The sequence below is a fragment of the Mesoplodon bidens genome, assembly GCF_964165515.1.
Source record: "Mesoplodon bidens genome assembly, chromosome: 13".
NCBI classification, from domain to species: Eukaryota; Metazoa; Chordata; class Mammalia; order Artiodactyla; family Ziphiidae; genus Mesoplodon; species Mesoplodon bidens.
Genome location: NC_138169.1, coordinates 26919436 through 26942837, shown reverse-complemented (window position 1 = coordinate 26942837; position 23402 = coordinate 26919436). Strand labels below are relative to the sequence as shown.

Sequence of the window (23402 nt, the reverse complement as noted above, 5' to 3'; positions counted from 1 at the left end):
GGTGGCGGCACGGCTCGTGCGGGCGTGGCCTCACGGCCTCTGCTCTCCCGCAGGCGGACCTGTGCACGGGCCTGCAGGGCTTCCTCATCTTCCACAGCTTCGGGGGCGGCACCGGCTCGGGCTTTGCGTCTCTGCTCATGGAGCGACTCTCGGTGGACTACGGCAAGAAGTCCAAGCTGGAGTTCGCCATCTACCCGGCCCCCCAGGTGTCCACAGCTGTGGTGGAGCCCTACAACTCCATCCTGACCACGCACACGACCCTGGAGCACTCGGACTGTGCCTTCATGGTGGACAACGAGGCCATCTACGACATCTGCCGGCGCAACCTGGACATCGAGCGGCCCACGTACACCAACCTTAACCGTCTGATCGGGCAGATCGTGTCCTCCATCACGGCCTCCCTGCGCTTTGACGGCGCCCTCAACGTGGACCTGACGGAGTTCCAGACCAACCTGGTGCCCTACCCCCGCATCCACTTCCCCCTGGCCACGTACGCCCCGGTCATCTCGGCCGAGAAGGCCTACCATGAGCAGCTGTCCGTGGCCGAGATCACCAACGCCTGCTTCGAGCCGGCCAACCAGATGGTCAAGTGTGACCCTCGCCACGGCAAGTACATGGCCTGCTGCATGCTGTACAGGGGGGACGTGGTCCCCAAAGACGTCAATGCGGCCATCGCCACCATCAAGACCAAGCGCACCATCCAGTTTGTGGACTGGTGCCCGACTGGGTTCAAGGTAGGCTGGGCGGTAAGACGTGTTCACCTTTCCGCCCGCGGCAGATCCTGGGATGGGGTGCTGCTCCTTTGTGCAGGGTACCCTGTTCCAGGGCAGCTGCACAGCAGGGGAACAAGTTTAGTAATTAATTTGCTAGGTGCCTTGATTTTTTTTGTGTGTGTGTGTGGTACGCGGGCCTCTCACTGTTGTGGCCTCCCCTGCTGCGGAGCACAGGCTCCGGACACGCAGGCTCAGCGGCCATGGCCCACGGGCCCAGCCGCTCCGCGGCATGTCGGATCCTCCCGGACCGGGCACGAACCCGTGTCCCCTGCATCGGCAGGCGGACTCTCAACAACTGCGCCACCAGGGAAGCCCGGTGCCTTGATCTTTAGCAAGGACTTTATGTACCCTTATTTCTTACAACCAACCTGTAACACTCATGGGCTACTACTACTATCTTACAGTTTAGAGACTGAGGCTGAGACAGCTTTTAGTATCTAACAGCCTCAGGGGCAGCGAGCGATGGAGGGAGCTTTCAGGGACGTCTGACAGCAGCATGTCTGTCCTCCACATTTTCCACTCTTGCTCAAGAAGCTTGTCAGGGTCTATGGTATAATTTTGTGTTAGAAATCATGGTTTTTAGATTTCATATTACTTCAGTCACCAGTTGTCACTGCGTTTTAGGTAACATTTATGTTTTTGTAGACAGAATTTTAAATTCATTATGCAGTGTTTTCTGTGGGGCCAAGGGTGGTTCACTGCTGTTACTCCAAACCAGCCTCGGAACACTGCCTCGCACACAAAATCACACTGATAATTAGGTGGCTCCTTCAACCATGTTTAGTGTCACGATGAAACATCTACCCAGAGAAAAGCAACATGTATCTGGAAGCCAAGTAACATGTTAGACCTACTGTGACCACCAGGCTAAGTGCCTTGCCATGCCTGGGACCGTTAACTCTGCCCCCTCTTCTTCATTAAAAGTCCTTGTTCACAATTGATCTTCCACGTTAGAAAAAGTGCTAGATCCTGCACTCGTGAGCCCTGATGAGTTCCTGAGGTGTTTGGGGAGTTGCACGTTCCAGGGTCATTGCAGATTGAAAATGAAGAGAAGTAGCAGCAATATGTGTGTCATCCTATTCCCATTTGGAAAGGCCAGAGCTTGCCTCTGACTACAATTTGTTGCACCCACCTGGCCTCTGTCAGCCCCACTTCAAGACACCCTGGCACAGACCATCTCTGAGGGTGTAAGACCGACAGATGCAAAGTGACTCACAGAAAAGAGTAAAGTCTATAACAGGTTTCACCAATCTGGAAATATTCATTACACCTTCCGTAAGAGGTTTGCAGACCTCAGAGTTTATACGTGGGGGTTGAAACCTTCCATTCTTGACTTCTCCTTTCAGTCACCTCACCATGACCTTCGGAAGGCAAGGACATCCAAGGCAGCCGCAGCTGGGTGGCACTTTGGGGGGCGCTGTGCCCTGTGCCCAGGCTTTCCCTCCTGGCTGAGTCTCTGTGAGCCAGTGGGGAGGCCGGTCTTGTGGGGAGGTACAGGAAGTCACAGCTTCTGTCCCCACAGAGGATAGTTCTCCCTCAGATGGAGCACATTGAATTCTCATTGCTCTAAGTTCCTTTTTGTCAGTCTGAGTGTGATTTCACCATATGTTCTTTAATAACCATTTGCTCAGGGGTGCACTATTGTCAAGGAGTCTTTCCCATGTTTATGTTGTTTTTTCACTATAAAAGTGTGTATGTGGCAAACTATTAAAATGACGCAGAAGGCTGAAAAGCTGAAGTCCTCTTCCCCTTCCAGAGCTTTGTTTGTCCCTCAAGAGATAGTCTGTGCATATTCACATTACACCTCTTGTTATACGGGTGACGTTGACAGAAATAGGCCAGAGACATGGGCAAAGAACATTCATTAAAGGTAGGTGACAGACTCCACTCATTGCACAGATGGCCAAAGAGAAACAGAAGCTGGCAGCACTCCCACTTGGAGGGGCTGGCTGGCCTGACCTTAGCGCTGTGTGAGAGCACCCCTCTATCAAGTCAGAAGCCCCTGTGCCCTTCCCCCTGCTCATCCCAGCTCTTCTGGAGACTGGCAGTGTCCAGCTGCTGCTGACTGCTAGCTGCTCACTAGGGCAGGGAGGGGTCACAGCATCAGCTCTCTCCCCGTTGTTTGTCCTCCTCCAGCATGATGTTCCCTGAGCTGTCAAAGACTCTAGCTGGTGTTTATTACTCTACAGGTATTTTTAAGCATAAATAGAATTCAAGTTGCTTTTCTTTTTACCAAGTATACAGTATACCTTGGACATATTTACATGCCAGGACAGATTTCTCGTTCTTTTCTATGATCATACAGTGTTCTACTGTAGGGAGTATATGATAATTTAACTAGTTTCCACAAAGGACATTTGTTTCCAGTTTTGCCATTTCAGATGGCGCTTCACAAAGTGAAAATATAAAGTCAAAGGATATTAAATGTTGGCATATATTGGTACAAAACAAAGTACCAATTCCTACAGGGCATAATTTAAACTGGGTCCACGGCCCCCGTTTTTAAAAACAACCTACAGGGCTTCCCTGGTGGCGCAGTGGTTGAGAGTCCGCCTGCCGATGCAGGGGACACGGGTTCGTATCCCGGTCTGGGAAGATCCCACATGCCACGGAGTGGCTGGGTCCGTGAGCCATGGCCGCTGAGCCTTGCGCGTCCGGAGCCTGTGCTCCGCAACAGGAGAGGCCACAACAGTGAGAGGCCCGCATACCACAAAAAAATAAATAAATAAATAAAATAAAATAAAAAAATCAACCTACAGTTTCTGAGACCACAGTATAAACTTCACCATGAAAAATAAATAAATAAATAAACGTCACCATGTTCCCCTTCTCTGGCAGGTGGGCATCAACTACCAGCGCCCCAAGGTGGTCCCAGGGGGGAGACCTGGCCAAGGTGCAGCGGGGCGTGTGCATGCTGAGCAACATCACGGCCATCGCCGAGGCCTGGGCCCGCCTAGACCACAAGTTCGACCTCATGTACGCCAAGCGCGCTTTTGTGCACTGGTACGTGGGGGAGGGCATGGAGGAGGGCGAGTTCTCGGAGGCCCGGGAGGACCTGGCAGCACTGGAGAAAGATTATGAAGAAGTGGGCGTGGACTCGGTGGAAGCGGAGACCGAGGAAGGGGAAGAGTACTGAATGCGAGGGCGCGGCTATAGGCCCCCTGTCCCCCGACTGTCACGTTACAGATGTGTTTACCTATTAAAGTTTCTGTATTGAGCATAGTGTGCCCTGTGCTGCACTTCGACCAAATTCCCACGCCAGATACCTTCCTTTTACAAGTGAATTTCTAGGGAAACTATGTTCCTCCCGAACAGACAAGATGCAGCAGGTCCGTACGTCTGTCTCGCTACACAGAGCAGTCAGCTGCCGCGTTACCCCCCGAAAAAGGCTTCAGAGTGAGGGGCGGGGAGCCGGGAAGCGCTCTCCACCTAAACACCTGGAGTCCTTCGCGCCGGCCAAAGCGCTCCTCGGGGGCCGGAAGTGGGCCGGTTCTGGTCGTCGGAGTCGCGGGCCCGCCGCGTTTGCCCCGCCGCGCACGAACCCACTCCCGCGCCCCACCCCCGAAGGAGCTGCCCGGGAACCTCCCGCCCGGCCCAGAAGAGGAACCTCTCCTGCAGGAAGCGTGCGCGCCGGTTCCGCCGGGCTCGTTCCCGTCGTAGGCGTTTCCCGACCCGGGCGGCGTGGGGGATCCCCGCGGCCGCTCCCCGGGCTCGCGCGCAGTTTCCGGGACCCGCCCCTCGGCGAACGCCGCGCGCTTCCGCGTTTCTATGGTACTGACTTCCGCCGCGAGCCAAACCTCGCGATACTTCGGCGGCGCAGCAATGGCGAGACCGTGAGTGCCGCAAGCGGGAGTCGGAAGAACAGGCTGGGACGGGGTTCGGGCGAGATCGGGCCGGGGAAGACCCGCCACGCCGGGGCCGCTTGCAGCGGGGTGGCAGCCTGGGGCGCGAAGCCCCTCCGGGCCCCGACGGCCGCCCGCGACCGAGCTCCCGCCTCTTCCCCAGATGCCGCGTCACTGCTCCGCCGCCGGCTGCTGCACACGGGACACGCGCGAGACGCGCAACCGCGGCATCTCTTTCCACAGGTCAGCGCGCGTGCGCGCCGGCGCGCGGAGGGTCCCCTACGCATGCGCCCGTCCTGCCGCCTCGCGGAGCCACTGCGCACGCGCCTCCGTGGTCGGGGCGGGGCTTGAGTGGGAGGCTGCGGGGAAAAGGGGCGGTCCGCCTGCCCGGGCCAGCTGCTTCGAGTCTCACCTACGTGATGGTGTTCAGCGAGTCTCTTTTCCTCTGGAAGCCTCAGCTTCCTTGTCTGTGCGCAGGCAGTGTCAGCGCGAGGTCTGGGGGCGGCATGAGTGGGGCCGGCCTTTCCCGTCGGGCTCACGGGCTTGTGGCCCCGCAGGCTCCCCAAGAAGGACAATCCGAGGCGGGGCTTGTGGCTGGCCAACTGCCAGCGGCTGGACCCTAGCGGCCAGGGCCTGTGGGACCCTGCGTCGGAGTACATCTACTTCTGCTCCAAGCACTTCGAGGAGAACTGCTTTGAACTGGTGGGAATCAGGTGAGCCTCCTGGCAGCTGGCAGTGGGCAGGGCCTGGGCAGTGGGGTAGCAGCCGGCCGGTGGGGAGGTCCCCAGAGCAGCAGCTCTGGTTTCTCCAGCTGGGAACCTAAGCTTCCTCTCCCAACAGACCTGGGCAATGAGACCCACCCCCTAGGGATCACTGTGCCAGAGCGCGCTCCCTGCAACCCCAGCCCTCCCTACAAGTGCACAAACGGAATCAGTTCTTTTGGCTGGGCCACCCCGTTCTGGTGGAGCCTTTCCACACTCTTTAATTCTGAGGAGTCTTGCAGGGAAGAGATTGGTGGGGGCCTTAACTTGGCATTCCCCAGACTCATTGTTGGCAGGGTGCCTCCCACCTCCCATAGAGCTAACCCGACAGCCTGCTGGAGTGCTGGAGGGCCTGCTGGCTCCACGCCCTGCGGGTCGGCTGGGGCGGCAGGGCTTTGTTCCACCTCATCCAGACGCTTTCCCCCCGCAGTGGGTATCACAGGCTGAAGGAGGGAGCAGTTCCGACGATATTTGAGTCTTTTTCCAAGTTGCGTCGAACAACCAAGACCAAGGGGCACAGTTACCCCCCTGACGTCAGCCGGCTCCGGCGATGCAGGAAGCGGTACGTGCTGCAACGGAGAGGGAGGTGCCCCACTGCACCCCAGGTCTGAGGGACTGGGCTTTAGGGTGCCTGACAGCAGCCTTGCTGGACAGGGTTCTGAGCCCGTGGAGTGGGTTCAGGGATGGGAGTTAGATGAGCTGGTGAAGTGGGGTCGGCGAGCCGTGAGCCTGGCCTGTCAGTCTCTCTCTCTTCCCCCAGCTGTTCTGAGGGCCGAGGGCCCACAACTCCATTTTGCCCACCTCCACCTGCTGACCTCACCTGCTTTCCTGTGGAAGAGGCCTCAGCACCTGCTGCCTTGCCTGCCTCCCCCACCGGGAGGCTGGAGCCTGGCCTCAGCAGCCCCTTCTCAGACCTCCTGGGGCCCCTGGGTGCCCAGGCAGATGAAGCAGGCTGCAGCACCCAGCCTTCACCTGAGCGGGAGCCAGAGCGACAGCCGTCTCCCCTGGAGCCAAGGCCCGTCTCACCCTCGGCCTACATGCTGCGCCTCCCGCCGCCCGCCGGAGCCTACATCCAGAATGAGCACAGCTACCAGGTGGGCAGCGCCCTGCTCTGGAAGCGGCGGGCTGAGGCTGCACTCGATGCCCTGGACAAGGCCCAGCGCCAGCTGCAGGCCTGCAAGCGGCGGGAGCAGCGGCTGCGGCTGCGGCTGACCAAGCTGCAGCAGGAGCGGGCACGGGAAAAGCGGGCACAGGCCGATGCCCGCCAGACTCTGAAGGAGCACGTGCAGGACTTTGCCATGCAGCTGAGCAGCAGCATGGCCTGAGTGAGGGCCGCCCGGCAGGGCTTCAGCCTCTTTCTCCCTCAGTATCCTCCTTGAGAGGATCTGATCTGAGCTGCGTCCACCAGCCCTGCCAGATGCCATAATAAAGTGGATTCCAGAAAGAAGCCCTGCTCTCTGGCTCAGCTGGGGGCTGGGGCCCTTCCCCTGGGTACCAGGCCCGTTTCCCCAGATTGGCTGTAGCGCCCGGAGGACTCAGGCCCTGCAGTCCAAGCCCTTGGCTGTGGAGAGCAGAAAGCCCTCACTGTACAGCTCTGTGTCCGTGTACTGTACAGGGCTCTCTGAGGGGTCGTGTGAGTAGAGGTTCGGGGGCAATACTGGGCACCCTTTCCTTGGTACCTGAAACAGCCTTGACTTAGCCAGCTGGTCTCTGAAGACACCCATGAAACCCAGGCCAGGCTCAGTTTTCACGGAAACAACAGGCTTCCATCCCCAGAGCCAGTCTGCCCAGCAGTCAGACCTGGCATGAGCTCCAGCTGCTGGTCAGCCCCCCACTCACCACCAGGCCTGTCCCATCTGAAAAACGGACAAGAAAGGCAATTACTGACCTGGGGTTGCTATGCTTGGCAAGTAGTGAGGGCCCCACAGTGACCATTCTGATCCCCAGAGGTCTGGGATGAGGCGTGTGGGGAGCAGAGGGCCAGGCACTTGGGCAGCAGTCCTGGCGTCGCCTGTGTCATTTTCCTTCAGTTCACCTGGAACGTGCCAGGCCTCCCTGCACCTGTGATCAGCAGCTCCGTGTGTGAGGCACTTAACCACACACTTGACCTCCCTGCTGGGCCTCAGCCACAGCGGCCCCAAGAGCACCACTGAATTCTTTCTAGTCCTGGAAAAGGCCACACTGTGTTGTGTGGTTTGCTTTTTGGGGCCCTTGGAGTGAAACTTTCATTCACGTTACGCACAGAGTCAAATGGCCATTACAGGAGGCGGACACGGAGCAGGATCACAGGTGGTTCCCAAGCCTGCGGGCCAGCCGAGGTGCACCTTGCACGGGCTATTTCCTAGCTTGCTGGGCCTACAGGTGAGCACCCCTTGCCTAAGAATGTCCACCTGGGGCTTCTCAGCAAGGCCTGAGGAGTGGCAGATGCTACGTTTACATGGGGGCACAACTAGAGGCAGGAAATGAGCTCTAAGGCTCAGAAGAGAGAGACTGTGTTTCCCCCAAAGTGGCTTCCTGGCAGCCAGGGCAGAAGGGTTCTTGTTCCCAGAAGAGAGACAGAATGGTCCCTTCCCCACTGGGGTGGACTCGGCACCTTCTGTCGGGACAGGGAAGGACTCAGTGGCCTGTCCTCAGTTTCCCAGCCCAGGCAGGAGCCTACAGGGCAGCCCAGGAGCCAGGAGAGCCAGCTCCAGGCCCCCAGGGCTCCCCTCAGGTGGGGAGAGGCCAGAGGCTGGCCTGCATTCCTCCCACCAGCCCTCCCACTACGTGACTGGGGCACCCTGGGTGGGGGTGGAGAGCTGCTGGCATGAACAGAACCAGGCAAGACTGGCTTATCCTGAGCCATCGGGCCACATGGCCCAGCTTCAGCTCTAGGATGACGGAGGGCTGGAGCCACCAGTGGGGACTGCGCAGTGAGGTTTGGGTACAGGTAGGACTGCTGTGGCTTTAATGGAGGCAAGCCTATGACAATAAATACTTAGGGACAGATGTGGGCCTGGGGCATCTCTGACTCTCTGGAGCAGCCCAGGGCCCCCCCACACACACACAGGTGGGTGGGATCCCACAGCCCCTCTGAATGCCTGGCCCAGTCCACAGTGGCTGACCTTGCAGGCTGGAAGCTGACCTTAGGGCCCTTCACACCTCAAAATTCACCTGGAGTTGGATTCCATCTACACAAGTTCTGGGTGGCAGGAGGAAACCCTTAAACCAACCTTGATGAGGGTCTGGGAATGTTGTGCGGCCCCCACATTGAGGGGTCTTGGCAACATGACCCAGTGGCTGGATGCACAAGCCATGCTGGGTCCCTGCTGCGTAGGGAGCCCAAAGCCAGCTCCCTGGTGGGCTCATCTCCCTCACTGGGCCCTGGCCAGGACCCCTGCCTCCTCCTGCAGTGTCCTCACCACTGAGCCCTGGCTTCCCACCCACACCTCCACCCCGGGAGAGGGTGCCAGCCAGGATCTCGCTTCACCGTCTACTTCCTGTGGGACCTGTGTCCTCAGCAGTGAGATGGGGCATTTGGAGTCCCCCACTCAGCTCCCTTCGGAGGCCCTGGGCACACGACCCCTCGGCCGCAGGCCCGAGCGTGGCCAGCAGTCTTTGCAGTGGGCGAGGCAGGGCGGGGCGGCACCACGTGGGTCCTCATATGTCGTCACCCAGCTCTGCGCACTGCTTGTCTGAGATGTGGGAGGCCAGGGAGTCGATGATGTCCAGCAGTAGCTGCTGGCTCAGCAAGCGCAGTGTGGGCAGCTTGGAGACCTGTGGAGGCAACCAAAGGCCAGAAGCATGGAGCCGTATTCTCGCCAGGGCCAGGTGGCCGAGGAGTCTTCTGGGGGCTTGACCAACGAGTACGGGGTGAGGATCAGCCAGTGGGTGGACAGCTCTGCCCGGTTATCCCCAGAACCCACTGCTGCACAAGGCAGCCAGGGCCCCTCCCACCTGGCCCAGGCCACCGCCAAGGGGAGTATGTCCTGCAGACGGGGCAGGCAGCGCACTGGGTGGGAGGGCCCTGACCTTGGTGAACTGGTGCACGATGATGTGGAGGCAGTGCCGCTTCATGTCCAGCGCCTGCGTCTTGTCTGCTGCCTCCAGAATCTGGAACGGCAGGTTCCCTGAGGCGCTGCCCCTGCCCCGCACACCGCGCAGGCACAGAGGCCCAGGGCCAGGGCAGCTACCTGCAGCACGTTCTGCACCGTCACATTCATCTCCAGGTTCTGCTTGCAGTACGCCTGCAGCCGGTTGTTGTAAAAGCCGTAGTAGTAGGGTGCCGCAAACAGGTAGCTGAGGGCTGGTTAAGGAGCTGTGGGCCAAGAGAGCCTTCCTCCCGCCCAGCTGCCCTCTTCCCCCTGAGGGGGCCACCAGGGACGGAGAAGCCCTGAACCAGGGCTGCTACCTCTTGCTCAGGTCAGGGGGGCCCACCCACCACAACAGCCAGGCTCCCATCCAGGCAGAGCCTCTACATGGGCTTTGAACCACTCAGGGGTCCAAAGCTCCATTCAGGATCCAAAGAAAACCACAGGTTCCTCTCCCCAGGAAAGTACCCACATGCCCATCTGCTGAAACATCCACGGCCTCACAGAGCCCTGAAGGGCATCCTGGCCTCCCATGTTCAAACCCCCACAGACATGACCTGGCCTGGCATCACCCCACACGGAGCCATGACCCCTTCCTCTGAACCCACCCGTCTCTCCTGGCTGCAAACCTCTCTGAGCCAGCCAACCGACTGTTCCAGAGAACCCGGAAGAGACTGGGCACTAAGAAGTCCTCAGGAAATCGCTTGGCCAGGCCAAGCCAGCAGGGCCCAAAGCTGTCCTGGGAATGACCCAGGAGGCCCAGAGGTGAGGATGCAGCGAGTCCTCGGGCGGCATGTTGACCTCGCCGTAGTAGATGTAGCGCAGCATGGACTCAAAGGCCTGCCTGCTGGGCACCATCTCCCCAATGGAGATGTTCACCTGGCCGTCCTCGGGCATAAAAGACCGGAACATGGCCTCAAAGTAGCTGCAGACGGTGGGCCGGCCCTTAGCAAGTCGGCCAGTGCCCAGCTGCCCACCCACCTGCCCACCCGCCCGCAAGCCACACCCCACCCACCTGGAGCGGGCGGCCAGAATGGCCTTGTGGGCTGGCCGCGGGTGCCCATCCAGCAGCAGCGTGATGTCACAGAACTCCGCGCCTGCCCCCTCCAGGTATGCCTTCATGTCCTGGATCAGAGACGTGCCTGGGGGTGTAGAAGGGGCCTGAGCCAGAGGGCGGCTTCTGACTCAGGATGCGGGACCCCAGGGCACCGCCTCCTGTGCATCTCCCTGTGTTGCCCCCCTGAACGAAACCCCCAGGTCAGAGGCCTTACTCTGGCCCTTGAGGCTCTGTCCCCCCAGAGTCTGACCTTCTCCCGGACTCGGCCCACTGAGCCCTCTCCTGCCCCAGTGCTGGCGCCCCCTCGGCTGTGTCACCTGGAGCCCATGGCCGAGGCAGCACAGGCCCCAGGGACGGGGGTGAAGAAGTCTGTGAGGTCCCTTCCTGGCTGGGTGGGGATGGGACAGGGAGGCGCCAAGCGTCTGAGGGCTGTGCCCACCCCTCACCAGGCCCAGATGTGGGCCCACCTAGAAGAGAAGCTGGGCAACTAATCGTGGGACCCTCAGCTCGTTGCTCGCTGCAGACCCTCATGCCTGGCGTCCCAGTCAGGGCAGCACTCGCTGGACAGGGCTCGTGTTCCCCCAGGAATGGGCCTGGGAGATGCCGCCCTGGCACCCAGCCCGCTGAGCAGGTCTCTGCCTTGCCCGAGCCTGAGCCACCTGCGGTAGGACCCTGTGCCCAAGGTGGCTGCGCCCTGTCCACCGCTCTCGGGGACCAGGTGGGTCCCTACCGATGTCCACGGGCTGGTCCGAGGGGGCGCGGGGAGGCGGCTGCTGCTTCCGCCGCACAATCTCCACGATCAGAGGAGATGAGAGGCGCTCGAACTCCTTCATCATGATCACCTGGTTGAAGTGGGACTCCTTCACCACGAAGTTCAGGCAGTGCTCCTAGACAGACAGGCCGCAGGCCACTGAGTCAGGCCTCACCGGGCCTGCCACAGCAGGCGGGGAGGGGGCACAGGCTGCCACGGACCCTGCCCCACACCTTGAGCTGGCCCAGCTGCAGCCGGGCAGCGCTCTCACACACGACCAGCACGTTCTGCAGGTCCACGGAGGCCTCGATGTACTGACGACACAACTGCTCTAGGCGGCACAGCTGGAAGCCCAGTGCCAGCTTGTACACGTCCATGATGAGCAGCACGTCCTCCACGTGGCCTGCGCCCAAGAACCCCTGAGCCTCCGGTGGGGCGTTGGAGTGGGGGGGGGCCCAGGCTCCCTCCGCAATGAGGTGGCTCAGCCACAGGAGGGGTGAAGCCTCAGAGACCCCAGCCGCCCCCTGTCAGGCAAGGCTGTCCACACCCCATCCCGTTCCCTCCCGCCCGCGGCGCAGGCCGACCTTTCCGTGGGTACTTGATCTTGTCTGTGTAGAGGAACTGCATGAGCACCTCGAAGGGCCGTGCCTCGGCCTCGCGGATAGCCACGCGCAGCAGGGGCGGCCGGGCCCCACCCGCGGCCCCAGCGGGGCCGTCCCTGAGTGCCGGGGCCGCCTCCTCCTCCAGCTTCTGTGGGCAGAGGAAGGGGAGCTCAAAAACACCCCACCGGGGGCTTCCCTGGTGGCGCAGTGGTTGAGAGTCTGCCTGCTGATGCAGGGGACACGGGTTCATGCCCCGGTCTGGGAAGATCCCACATGCCGCGGAGCGGCTGGGCCTAAGATCCCACATGCCGCGGAGCAGCTGGGCCCGTGAGCCATGGCCGCTGAGCCTGCGCGTCCGGAGCCTGTGCTCCGCAACGGGAGAGACCACAACAGTGAGAGGCCCGCGTATCGCCAAAAAAAAAAAAAAAAAAAAAAGAACACCCCACGGAAGCCTCTGCCCAGGCGGCAGCCGGCCCTCACCTGGGTCAGCCGCTCCCGCGCCTGCACAATCTTCCTGCGGAGCCAGCGGCTGCGTGCCGTGACGATGGCCACGTGGCCCTGCACGCACTCTTCCTTCTGCTGGAAGAGGGACACCTTGGTGGAGGGCGGGGGACCCTCACCCTGGGGACGGGGGCCGCCAGCGGGCACAGGAGGGGAACCCACCTCGCCCAGCACGAACTCCACGTCGCAGAACTGGCGGCTCTCCCACAGCCGCCCGTAGTCCTCGTGCAGTGTGCACTTGGGGTAACAGGAGAACTGTAGGCAGAGACCACGCTGCTGGACGGGTCCGCCCAGCCAGCCCCCCACAGGCTCTGCGGGGGGCCCCCCGGCCACCCCCCGGCCCCGCCCGCACTCAGGTTCCAGAGTACCCCGGCCCAACCGCCCGACCCCTCAGAAGGGCTGCCGGCCCACCAGGTGCAGCCTCGGCTCTGGCGTCAGACAAGCCCCGCTCCCGCAAAGCCCCGCCCCCCAGGGGGTCGGTTTCCAGTTTCCGCCTCAGGCCGGCAGCGCGGGCTGCCCCACCTGGAACCTGTACATCTCCCCGCTGCGGATATTGTTGTCCACGGTGCCCCCGAAAATGTACATGGCGTCGGAGATCACGGCGGCCGCATGGAAGAGCCTTCCGCTGGGCAGCTGGAGGGGAAGGGACAGGGCGGGGTCTCGAGCGGCCAGGCTCTAAGCAAGGAGGGCACCGGTGGCCTGGAAGGAGGAGCCACAGGGCAGGACACCCCCCCACACAGCACAACCATGCGGGGCGGGGCCTGTGTGGGCCCGCAGACAGGACAGGCCCTGTGGCTCCACCAGGTGGCAGAGGGCGCTGGGTGTCACGTGCTGCACCCATGTGGCCAGTCCAGCAGGGCATGGGCTCCTGGCCTCGCCTCACGTGCTGTGTAAGCCCTGAGCCTTGGCCTCTTCATCACAGGACCAGCTTCAGGGCATGAGGGGTGGGCACGAGGGTGCTGGCCCTCACCTCTGAGGCTGGCAGGGTGGGCTGCCTGGTGGTGGTGCTGCCAAAGTCCAGGCCGAACACATCCCGGGACTTCTTGCAGCCGCCCCGCTCCTCGGAGCCCAGGGCAGGTGCCTCCTCGGAAGCGGACGCTCGCTCGGGCATTTCGGGTCCGCTGACCTGGGGGAGACAGGCGGGTGCACGGCCCCTCAGCAAGGGCCGGGCAGGCGGCCAGAGACCGCTGCTGTCCCCACCTGGGGTGGGGATGGGTGCTGTGGGGACAGTGTGGGGGCAAAGTGACAGGATGAGGGTGCTCCCAGCACGGCCCAGCTGGGAGCCTGGCTGCAGTCAAGGCATGCATCTCGGGAGAACATCCCCAGCACAGCGCAAATGCTGGGCCATGAAGTGTTAGCCCATAGGTGGTAAGATGGAGAACAGGCCAGAGGGGCCCAGGCTGGGGTAGGGCCAGGGCAATGTCCAGGGCTGAGGGCCCCTGGTGTCCCAGCCTTGCTCCTGCTGGCTGTCTGAAGCCCCTGGCCCGGGCCCCGCCCACCTGTTGACCAGCAGCACTCACCTCGCTGTCCGAGCTGGGCTGAATGACCTCCCAGGTCTGGAAGTCCACGTCGTAGCAGTGCAGCTCGTTGGGGAGTGTGTTGTCAGCTGCGCCCCCAAACACGTACAGGTGGCGGTCAAAGGCCACCATGGTGTGCCCGTAGCGCCGCTGCGGGGGCGGCGGAGAGCCCCGGAGCAGGTGCTCGGTGGGGATGCGTGTCCACCTGTGATGTGTGTTCACGCTGCATGTGAACCAGCGATGGGGTGGGGGTTCATGCTCCCCTGCAGCCTCCACCTGGGCTCTGAGCCCCCCATCCCATTTCATCCTGGCACCAGCCCTGCCTGGCTCCTCGCAGCCCATCATGGGGTCCTGTCTCGCCCTCATCCCCCAGCATGGAGCAGGCAGCAGGGGCAGGGCAGGAGGGTGGCACCTGCCTGGCGAGCCAGCTGCTGGAAGGGGTGGCTGGCTGTCTTCACACTGGGACAAGGAGGGAGGCCGCCTAGGCCCCAGGATGCTGGGCTGCAGCCACCCCCCGAGGGGCCTGCGGGGTCTCAGGTCCAGGCTGCGTAAGGGCCCTCATGGCCCCGTTCCCAAGGTGCTGGCTGTGTGTGGAGCCCACACAGGCAGCCCCGGGCACTGGTATGGTGTGCTAACGGGGGCCCCACCAGCAGGGCACTCACGTCTTGTTCTTGAACTCGAACTGGAAGAGATTGTTGGTTATCTTAGCCCCGCTCTGGCCTGAGAAGACAAACATCCTGTCCCGGCACACAGCCGCCGGGAAGTTGCAGCAGGAGGGCGGGATCTCGCCGCTCTGGGCCACCTGCATGGTTGGGGAAGCCATGAGCCCTTCTCCTGGTCTGGGGCCAACCCACTGAGCTAGGGCTACATTCACTCCTGAACCTTCTGTGAGTGAGGGGTCATGGGTCCATTTTTGTGGGACAGCTTAAAGCCCTCATCTGAATGGGCCCAGTTTTGAACAGTTGGGGCTGAAGTCTTCACTACAGGTGAGACAGGGCAGTGGTTAGACACACTGCCCAGGACCCCGACGGTAGCCACCCCCACTGTGTTCAAAGAAGGGTGGATCAGCCCCAAACTGCACCAGTCACAGGCTTGGAGCCCGTAGTCACTGGGTAACCACCGCAGGGACTGTGAGAGGGCTGGGCCGGATGTCAGGAGGGCCTGGCGAGGCCAGGAACAAAGCGGCCCCCCCGGCCCCGTGCCCCTCACCTCCTCCCAGCACGTTAGCTCCCGGTCCTGGAGGCCGATGGTCCACATGTCGTTCAACCTGCATTAGGACAGAGGGGTCGGGACCCCACAGCTGGGCTGGCGGTCAGGGTGGGCCTGGGCCCAGCCAGGAGGGAAGGCTCCAGGAGGACAACGCACCAAGGGGGATTCTGACCAGGGGACTATGGAACGGCCTCGGGGTGGGGGCTTCGGCTGGGGGCTGCACTGAATCCCTGCTGCGCCGGGCCCCTGGAGCCAGGAGAGGCCCTCACAGAAGCCACCACTAACTCTGCAGCACTTGGGGCTTCTGTAACGCTGAACTCCCGGGGAATGAGTGTGTGCTGTTTTTGTAATCAGAAAAATACAGCAAAGCCAATGTTCTACAACAAGGAGGAAAGGGCCCATGACACAGGCAGGCGCCTCTGTTGCCCTCCACTGGGAGGCGGGCCGGGTCTGAGCCCTGCCGCTGCCACCCTCCTGCTCACTCAGGTCACTGCTCACCGTGGGCCCGAGTATCCTCACCCCAGCCATTCGAGGGGCCACCACCCGACCCCTGGCTCTGATGACACCCAGCTATGGCCCTGGGGCTGTGGAGCCTGCACATCCTCAGCCAGCTGCACAGACATGGGTGGGCTTGCCACCCCCTCAGTCACCCCAGGGGACTTCAGGGGTGCCAGAACTTCTGTCCACTGTGAGGGTTGGGCAGGGGCTCCACTCAGTGGCCCTCGTCTTGCCCATCTTCCTGTTTTCCCAGCCCTGTCTACACACCCACCCTTCTGAGAAACCCCCAGCTCGAGTCCCCCCTCCCCAGCGCAGGAAGGCTGCTCTGTGCCTCGGTGCACTTGCGGGCTGCCACCTACCTGGCGTTGCCGTCATAGCCGGCAAATATCCACAGCTTGTCACTGTACACTGTGGCGCCATGGGCTGACCTAGCGACTGGCAACCTGGGGCAGGAGGAGGGGGTGAGCAGGGAGTCCGCCTCGTGCAGATCTGAGCCTCATGGCCCCATGAGGCCAGGGCCACAGCCTACGAGTGCCGCCGGGCCCTGGGGCTGCCATGCCCACACCTGCTGACCCGAGCTCTGAGGCCTCCAGCTGGGCCGCTGAGAATAAGGGACAGTGGCAGAGGCTGAACTCATGAGGCCAGGGCAGCTGGACAAGGATTCACATGTCCAAGGGCACAGAGCCCCTTCCCAGCTCCCAGCCAATATCAAGGGGGTGCTTGCAAAACAGGGCCAGAGAAGTGCCATCCACAGAACACTTGTCCCTTCTACCCTCTGGAAGGAGGATATTTAAGAGCCAGGGGAGGCGCAGACAAGAGCGACTGGCAGTTAACGCCCACTCCCAGCTCTGGCTGCCATGGGCCCAGGCCTCTCTTCCAGGTCTCAGGCTCTTCATCTGTAATTCTACAGAGCTGATCCAGGCCCGCTGCCCCACCGAGACCCAGCACGGCAGCCTGCACAACCCCAAAGGTCTCAGCAAAGTCTCTCACCGTCCTTCAATTTTCCACTCCGTCCACTGGCCAGTTGCAAACTTGTACTCAAAGAGGTCATTTTTATTCTTCAAGTTGGAATTGGAATAAATGTCCCCAGTGTAGCCCCCTGTAAAGAGAGCGAGAAGCCGTCACATCCAAAGGCAGCAACTCAGTCATCAAACCCTGGGGGTGGGGGCAGGATCTGGCCTCAGTTAAAATGTACTCTGGGACCCCTCTGACCCTGGGGGGCACCTCCTGCCTGCCTGCCCCTGCTCGAGGCTCTGGTGACAGATGAGCAGAACCCCGTGTCCTGCCCCTGGTTGGGGGACAGCAGCCTGGCCACAGAGGCAGACGGTTCCACCCCCAGGAGATCAGGACGGTCAGGGAAAGGGGCCCATGAGAGGGCCTCAACCCAGCCCAGGAACTCAGAGGACAGGACACAGAGAGGCTGGCCAAGCACAGCACATGGTCGAGGCTTGATGGGAGGAGGGCCGCTCACCAAAGACAAACATGCTGCTGCCATAGACGACGGCCGAGTGGTGGTAGCGGGGAGCAGGAGGGGTCCCAGTGGTGAAGGCCCTGGTGCGGGGAGAAGGGGCAGTGGGTATCAGCAGGGGGCAGCCCCCCTCACCCCCAAACTTCTTTTTGCTTTTGTATTTTGAGGGTAATACCTGTCTCGTTATAGAAACCTTAAAAATTTGCCAATAAAGAAAAACCAAAAAAACAGCGCTGAAACATATGTATAATTCCTTTGCCAGAAACCACCATCCACACCTTAAGCGCGCCTCCCCACCACCTTTCCCAGGCATATTTATGCGTCTGAGTAATTGTTTTAAATGGAATCAGGTGGTAGATGTCCTTGCTACTCTGGAACCATCCACACCTGCATCCCCATAGCTGCACCATATTCTGCAGCATGGGTGGTCCACACATCTTATTTATTGAATTAAAAACCGGTTTATACTGCTTTCCCGGGGCTGCTCCTTTTCAGAGTTTTATACTTAAGCAACTTTTAACAAAGAATTATAAAGTCTTGAGAGTGGTTTTTAAATTAATCTGTAACTCTTGGACACATTTTACAATCAAGTGTGAGAGAAACAACACACAAACTTCCAAAGCAATCCAGCACCACCCAGGTGTCTGGGCAAGGGGTGATGCCACCTGTTGGGCCACATTCAGCAACTGTGAGTACTGGGCCTGGACATCCTCCTCTGTCGAAGGGGGGCAGTGAGACCCCACCCCAGAGAGCAGCGCCCAGAGCTGCTGCAGAGCCTGGTGCCGAGGGGCTCCTGCACAAGGAGCTGGCACAGCTCAGGAGGAAGCCCAGCACCTCCTAATCCTGGGATCTTTTTCTCTCCTCAGCTGTGAGCTGCTCCCAGCGGGGGCTGGACTGGAGCAGATGGGCACCAATGTGCAGTGCTCAGAGATGGCAGGTGTCATGCCCAAGGCCACACAGCTGGGAAGGGAAGCCAGGACCTACAGGCTGCCCACTGCCTGTGTGGGGTCTCCTGCCAGAGGGTGGGCCCCACAGGGCAGAGAGGGCAGGGGAGCCGCTGCTGCCAGCCCCTGGGTGGCACCCTGCAGCAGCAGAGACCATCCTGGAATGCCCCATCAGCCCATGGTCCCCCTGTCAGCTTCAGGAGACAGCCCTGGTGACTGAAGAGCTCTCCTGAGGCAGAATCGAAGGACCCACAGCTGGATCAAATAGAGCCCCTTAAATAACAGGATCCAGAAAAACCAATCTCAGCCACAGACCGGAAAAGAAAGCCAGGAAATAGAGGGTATCACTAAGAGCAGTCCTGGGCACTGTCTTCTCCTCCTCGAAGCTTCTCTAGCTCTCCACGAGCGGGACCTGGCTGGCAGTCAGGCCCCAGTGGTGCTTCGTGTCTGGAGAAAAACAGGGCTGGAACCAGGGACACCCACCTGCACCAGGAGCAGTCCTTCACGTCGAAACGAAGGAGGTCGTTGAGCATCGTCTTCCTGAAAGACAGCCAGGGACCCGGGAGATGGACACTGTGCCCGGGGGAGGGGGAAGCTGTTTGGGGGACTCGGCCAAGGTCAGGCAACCAGCTGATGCCAGAGGGACCAGAGAGGTGACCCCAAAGGAAGCTCCCCAGCTGGTGCGGGACCAGCCTGCCTGCGCTCAGGACTCAAGCATGATCCCAGGCTCCTCACGCCTCACCCCCGCTTCCAGAATCCCCACCCACACACCCACTCGTGGGCTGCAGCGTCCCTTCTCTGAGGCTGCACCATACGACGCAGACGCTGGCTCACATGTCAGAGGAGGCCCCTTGCCTTCTCTCTCTTCCTGCCACCCCTTTATTGCAAAGCTAATGTAATAACTACATTAAAAATACAATAAAGCAGGGCTTCCCTGGTGGCACAGTGGGTAGAATCCGCCTGTCAACGCAGGGGACACGGATTCAAGCCCTGGTCCGGGAAGATCCCACATGCCGCGAAGCAACAAAGCCTGTGCGCCACAACTACTGAGCCTGCGCTCTAGAGCCCATAAGCCACAACTACTGAGCCCAACTGCCACAACTACTGAAGCCCGTGCGCCTAAAGCCCATGCTCTGCAACAAGAGAAGCCACCCAATGAGAAGCCCGCGCACTGCAATGAAGAGTAGCCTCCGCTCGCCCCAACTAGAGAAAAGCCCGCGCACAGCAACCAAGACCCAACGCAGCCAAAAATAAAAATAAATAAAAATTTTTAAAAAAGGATACAATAAAGCAGAAAGCAAATCCACTGGCCATCCCACCACCTAACAAGACCCGCACGTTGGGGCGTCCCTGGTGGCGCAGTGGTTAAGAATCTGCCTGCCAATGCAGGGGGCATAGGTTCGAGCCCTGGGCCAGGAAGATCTCACGTGCCGCGGAGCAACTAAGCCCGTGCACCACAACTACTGAGCCCACGCGCCTTCAGTCCGTGCTCCACCACAAGAGAAGCCACTGCAATAAGAAGCCCGTGCACAACGAAGAGTAGCCCCGGCTAGCCACAATTAGAGAAAATCCACACGCAGCAACGAAGACCCAATGCAGCCAAAAATAAATAAATTAAAAAAAAAAAAAGACCCGCACGTTACCACCCAGCCCTTATCAGTAAGAGGGAGAAGGGCGTCCACCCAACAGGAGCCCAGCACCCCAGCCGCCTCATTTAGCCTCCGCCTCCAGGAAACAACCTGGGAGACCAAAGGGCCTGCCTGAGGCCACGGAGCCAGGGGGCTGGGGCTGGGAAGCAGAGGCATGACTGTAGCCCCTCCCCTTTCTCATTTGTACTGCGCCCCCCAGCTACATGGGCACCTTTGGAGCCAGTCAGTCTGCACAAAGTTGCAACTAGAATGAGACAAATTCCTATCCTGTTTCTTAGTGTCACATTGTAGAGAAAATGTTTCTGCTTCTAGCTACACAGTTGTCACTCAAACTCCACCTGCTACAGAACACTCCAGGGGGATGTCTCCACCCGCTGCCCTGTGCTGGACACCAGGCCTTTTCTGGTTCAGGGGATTCTCATTAAGGCTGCAGTAAACATCTGTGGGCAGATGTCTCTTCCTCATTTAATTCCTTCAAGTGACAAACATTTATTGGATTGTCTGGGTGCTGGAATACAGGTCCTGGCTGAGGAGACAGACAAGAAACATCTGTGTGCCCTGGGGGCCAATGGAGCCAGTAAGAGGTGCAGAAGGGGAAGGTGGGCTGCTGGCTGGTCCGGTTAGTCCAAGGGGTGGGGGAATGCCTGACTCACAGGAGATTTAGAGGAGGGGCAGGAAGGGTGGGAAGCAGGGAACAGCCAGCAAGAGGGGCTGACCAGGAGGATGCTTGGTGCAATCAGAACACCACAAGGCAGAGGTGTCACCCAGTGCAGCACAGACAAAAGCAGGGGAGCCGTGGGTGCAGACGCAGGCAGGGCATCATGAACTGCCAGGAGGGCTTGCATTTTTACTCAGAGGGAACCATCCCAGGGTTATGACTCAAGAAGGAACACACTCTAGCTGGCTGCACATGGGAGAGAGACTGAGGAAGACAGGCTGGAAGCGAGGGGCCACGCCCAAGAGACCCTTCTACCCAGTCTGAAGGTCCCCGCGGGGGCTTGCCCACTCTGTCAGCCCCAGGTCAGCTCCTCCAGGGAATCCTGCAGGACCATGGCTGCAGCACCAATCAGAGGCCAGCCCTGTCTGGGCTACAGGCCAGAGCCTATGGTTGAGAGGCAGGGACAGGACTCAAGGGCAGGATGAGTTGTGTGCCAACACCACACCCTCAGCACAGGGTGTCCTCAGCCTCTCACAGCCCTATGCTCACTGACCCTCAGGAGCACCCTGCAAAAGCAGGGCAGAGGCCCACCCCCTTCTACAGAGGAGACCAGGGTGCAGTTGGTGGCTTTAAGCCACCTGCCCAAAACCACAAAGCTGTAACCTGAACTGAGCCCTGTCTGTCCAGGAGTCCAACTTCAGCCCCACATCCAGCAGGCTCCCAACCCTCCAGAGCCCTGGTGGGCATCCCTAGCCTCTCCTGAGCACATGAAGGGGTGGACGAGGGATGGAAGCCCAGTGGATGCCGGGCAGCACAGTTCTGCACTCTCCCACCGCTGGGTGGTTGCCCACACTGACCCCTCTGCTCGGGACACTCTTCCTCTTTTGCCTGGCTCACTCCTACTCATCTTTCAGGTCATCAACCCCTCCAAGAAGGCTTCCCTGACCAGACCGGACCAGACCGGACCCCGCCTCCTGGTGCAGAACAAGCCTGCCTGCTGTGCCCGCACCCTGCACTTGATGTGGTCCCGCCCTTGCTAAGACAGCTCTTTCCCTCTGGGGTGGTCCAGCTCCTGGGAAAAACACGCCAGGAGAAGGATGTGGCTGCACAAACCAAGGGTTCACCTCGGCCATTATTTCACCAAAGGAAACCAGCCACAACCTAACTGGGAACTGTTCGTGGGATGGAGATATGCTGTCAGGAAAAGCTGTTTGCTGGGAATGTACAATAAAATGTGGGAAAACCCTTACAAAAGTGAAAAATGGGGGAAGGAAATAAATCTGTATCCTCCAAACCTTCTCAACTGCCATGTGAGCATGTAGATGAGGCCCAGAGGGAGGCGCAGGGAAGGAGAAGTGCCTGGCAGGGGTGGCAGCCATGGCAGATGTGTTTCTTTCAAGGCTGTGTCCACTCACTCAGAACAAGAGGGACATTTCCGTGTCCTGAGTGTGCCACCCACTGGATGCAGTGCTGAGGGAGCCTCACTGATTTGGAAGCTGAGGCCGAGTGCTTAGCTAACATCTGGAGAGATGGCAGTGGAGCTGCAGAGACCCAATCCCCACCACTGTGCTTCTCCCTCCTCAATCTAGACTCACCCGTTGTCTCCACCAAATACATAGATGGCATCTTTATAGGCCACCACTGTGTGCTTGCTGCGCCTGGAAAGAGAGGGGTGGGTGGCGGTCAGGCCAGGACCCTTCTGGGGGAACCCAAGGAATGAGACTTGGCACTGAGGCTGCCACAGAAGTCGGATAACACCTCTCAACTGCCAAGATCGATGGAGACTCCTGAATTCCACCAGTACCCCCAAAGAACTCTGCATGTGGGGACCCCTGACACTCCCACCCCCCTGCCGAGCACCTGGGGCCCCAGCTCGAGACCCGCAAACACAACTTAACTCTAGTACCCTGCCCGGGGCCACCCCGCTCCAGGACTCCCTCGGAAGCCCCTCCCCTGCCGTGGACAACCCCCCGCCATTACCAGGTCCCGCTCCGGGACACGGCGGCCCGGCCTCGCCCCAGCGCCCCGCCTGGGACCTCCTCAGACACCCCCTCCCCAGAACCCCCACGCCCCGCCGTACCGGGCCCCCACGAACTCGTCGCAAGGCGGGAGGCGCCGCCACCGATGCACTGTCTCAAAGGGCCCGAAGTTGAGCGTCAGGTACTCGACACTGTCCGAGCAGCTGTGGTCAAAGTCCACGCTCGGGGCCACCTTGGACCGCGCACCACCCGCCAGGGCCCCGGCCCCGATCGGGCCGCCCGAGCCACCCGGCCCCGCCATGCCGGGTCCACGCCCGATGGGCCACCGGGTCCGCGGGACGTGCGGCCACCGCCCCGGGCCACCCCCGAGGGACTACATTTCCCGGCGAGCCCTGCACCGACGGCGCCGCACTTCCGGACGGTGGCGCATTCCGGGGCGCCCTCACTTCTGGGCGAGCCTTGGAGTCCTAGTGACTCTGAGGTCCCGACTGTGCAGCGAGCTCTTAGTCTTTCGAGTAGCATTTCCCGCGAAGTGCGAGCGCGCTGTACCCGCTCCAGCGCGCGCGGGCCCCCGGCCGCAGCCCCTCCCGGCCCGCACTTCCCCGGCGCGGCTCCCGGCATGCCCTGTGCGCGTGGCTCGTCCTCGATCGTCCGCCGCGCCCGGGATCCCGGACGGAGCGTTCCGGCCTCGCAGCGGCCTCTCTGCGGGCCGCCCCACTATCCCCATCCTGCTGTGTCCCCGACCCGGTCCCTCCGTCTCCCCTCGGCGTTCCTTTTGGCTGGGAGGCAGCGTGGCGCAGAGGCTCTGGATTCTCAGTCCTACTCTAGCAGAGCCTCAGCTACTTCACCTGCGAAATGGGCATTCCGGAAGCTCAGGCTGCCATGAGAAGCGTGGGTCTGTCTTGGGACCTGCTCCTCAGTACTGATTGGGCCAACGCCGCCAAACTGCCAAACCCGAGCTACCTCTGACCTCTGAAGAAGTACTTCGTACCTCAAAACCTTTGCATGTGCTGTCCCCTCTAACTGGAGTGCCCTTCCTTCAAAATCCAGATCCAAGACAGTGGTCTAAGGGGCCTTCCCTAACCCCGGGGGCAGCAAAGGGGTTGCTCCCTCCTCTGGGCGC

The 23402-nt window shown here is 60.6% G+C and overlaps 2 protein-coding genes and 1 pseudogene across 6 annotated transcripts; 2 read left to right on the top strand and 1 right to left on the bottom strand.

The window, feature by feature from the left end:
* On the top strand, positions 1-4002 carry LOC308627292 (tubulin alpha-3 chain-like; annotated as a pseudogene). Its single transcript has 2 exons — positions 1-734; positions 3612-4002. The product of its transcript is annotated as a tubulin alpha-3 chain-like (transcript).
* A 546-nt stretch (positions 4003-4548) lies between these two features.
* THAP7 (THAP domain containing 7) lies at positions 4549-6823 on the top strand. Of its 2 annotated transcripts, none has more exons than XM_081253112.1 (5): positions 4549-4606; positions 4779-4858; positions 5173-5328; positions 5807-5938; positions 6137-6823. In XM_081253112.1, the coding sequence occupies exons 2-5, from the start codon at positions 4779-4781 to the stop codon at positions 6699-6701; spliced, it is 933 nt and encodes a 310-aa protein (XP_081109238.1). In that variant the 5' UTR covers positions 4549-4606; the 3' UTR covers positions 6702-6823. The 2 variants fall into 2 exon arrangements, with proteins under 2 accessions (XP_081109238.1, XP_081109237.1); XM_081253111.1 differs by having other exon boundaries at positions 4582-4655.
* A 1483-nt stretch (positions 6824-8306) lies between these two features.
* Positions 8307-22804, bottom strand: LZTR1 (leucine zipper like post translational regulator 1). 3 transcript variants are annotated; one of them, XM_081253108.1, is made up of 21 exons: positions 22381-22804; positions 21896-21958; positions 18477-18533; positions 17053-17132; positions 16572-16680; positions 15941-16024; positions 15084-15141; positions 14537-14676; positions 13878-14079; positions 13328-13483; positions 12880-12990; positions 12520-12612; positions 12337-12450; positions 11839-12004; positions 11488-11657; positions 11234-11390; positions 10462-10588; positions 10222-10371; positions 9549-9654; positions 9388-9468; positions 8307-9132 (listed from the first exon to the last, which is right to left on the bottom strand). In XM_081253108.1, exons 1-21 carry the CDS (start codon positions 22578-22580, stop codon positions 9016-9018), a joined length of 2541 nt encoding a protein of 846 aa, XP_081109234.1. In that variant the 5' UTR covers positions 22581-22804; the 3' UTR covers positions 8307-9015. The 3 variants fall into 3 exon arrangements, with proteins under 3 accessions (XP_081109234.1, XP_081109235.1, XP_081109236.1); XM_081253109.1 differs by having other exon boundaries at positions 12337-12435; positions 22381-22802; XM_081253110.1 differs by having other exon boundaries at positions 12337-12432; positions 22381-22801.
* Between the last annotated feature and the right edge of the window lie 598 nt (positions 22805-23402).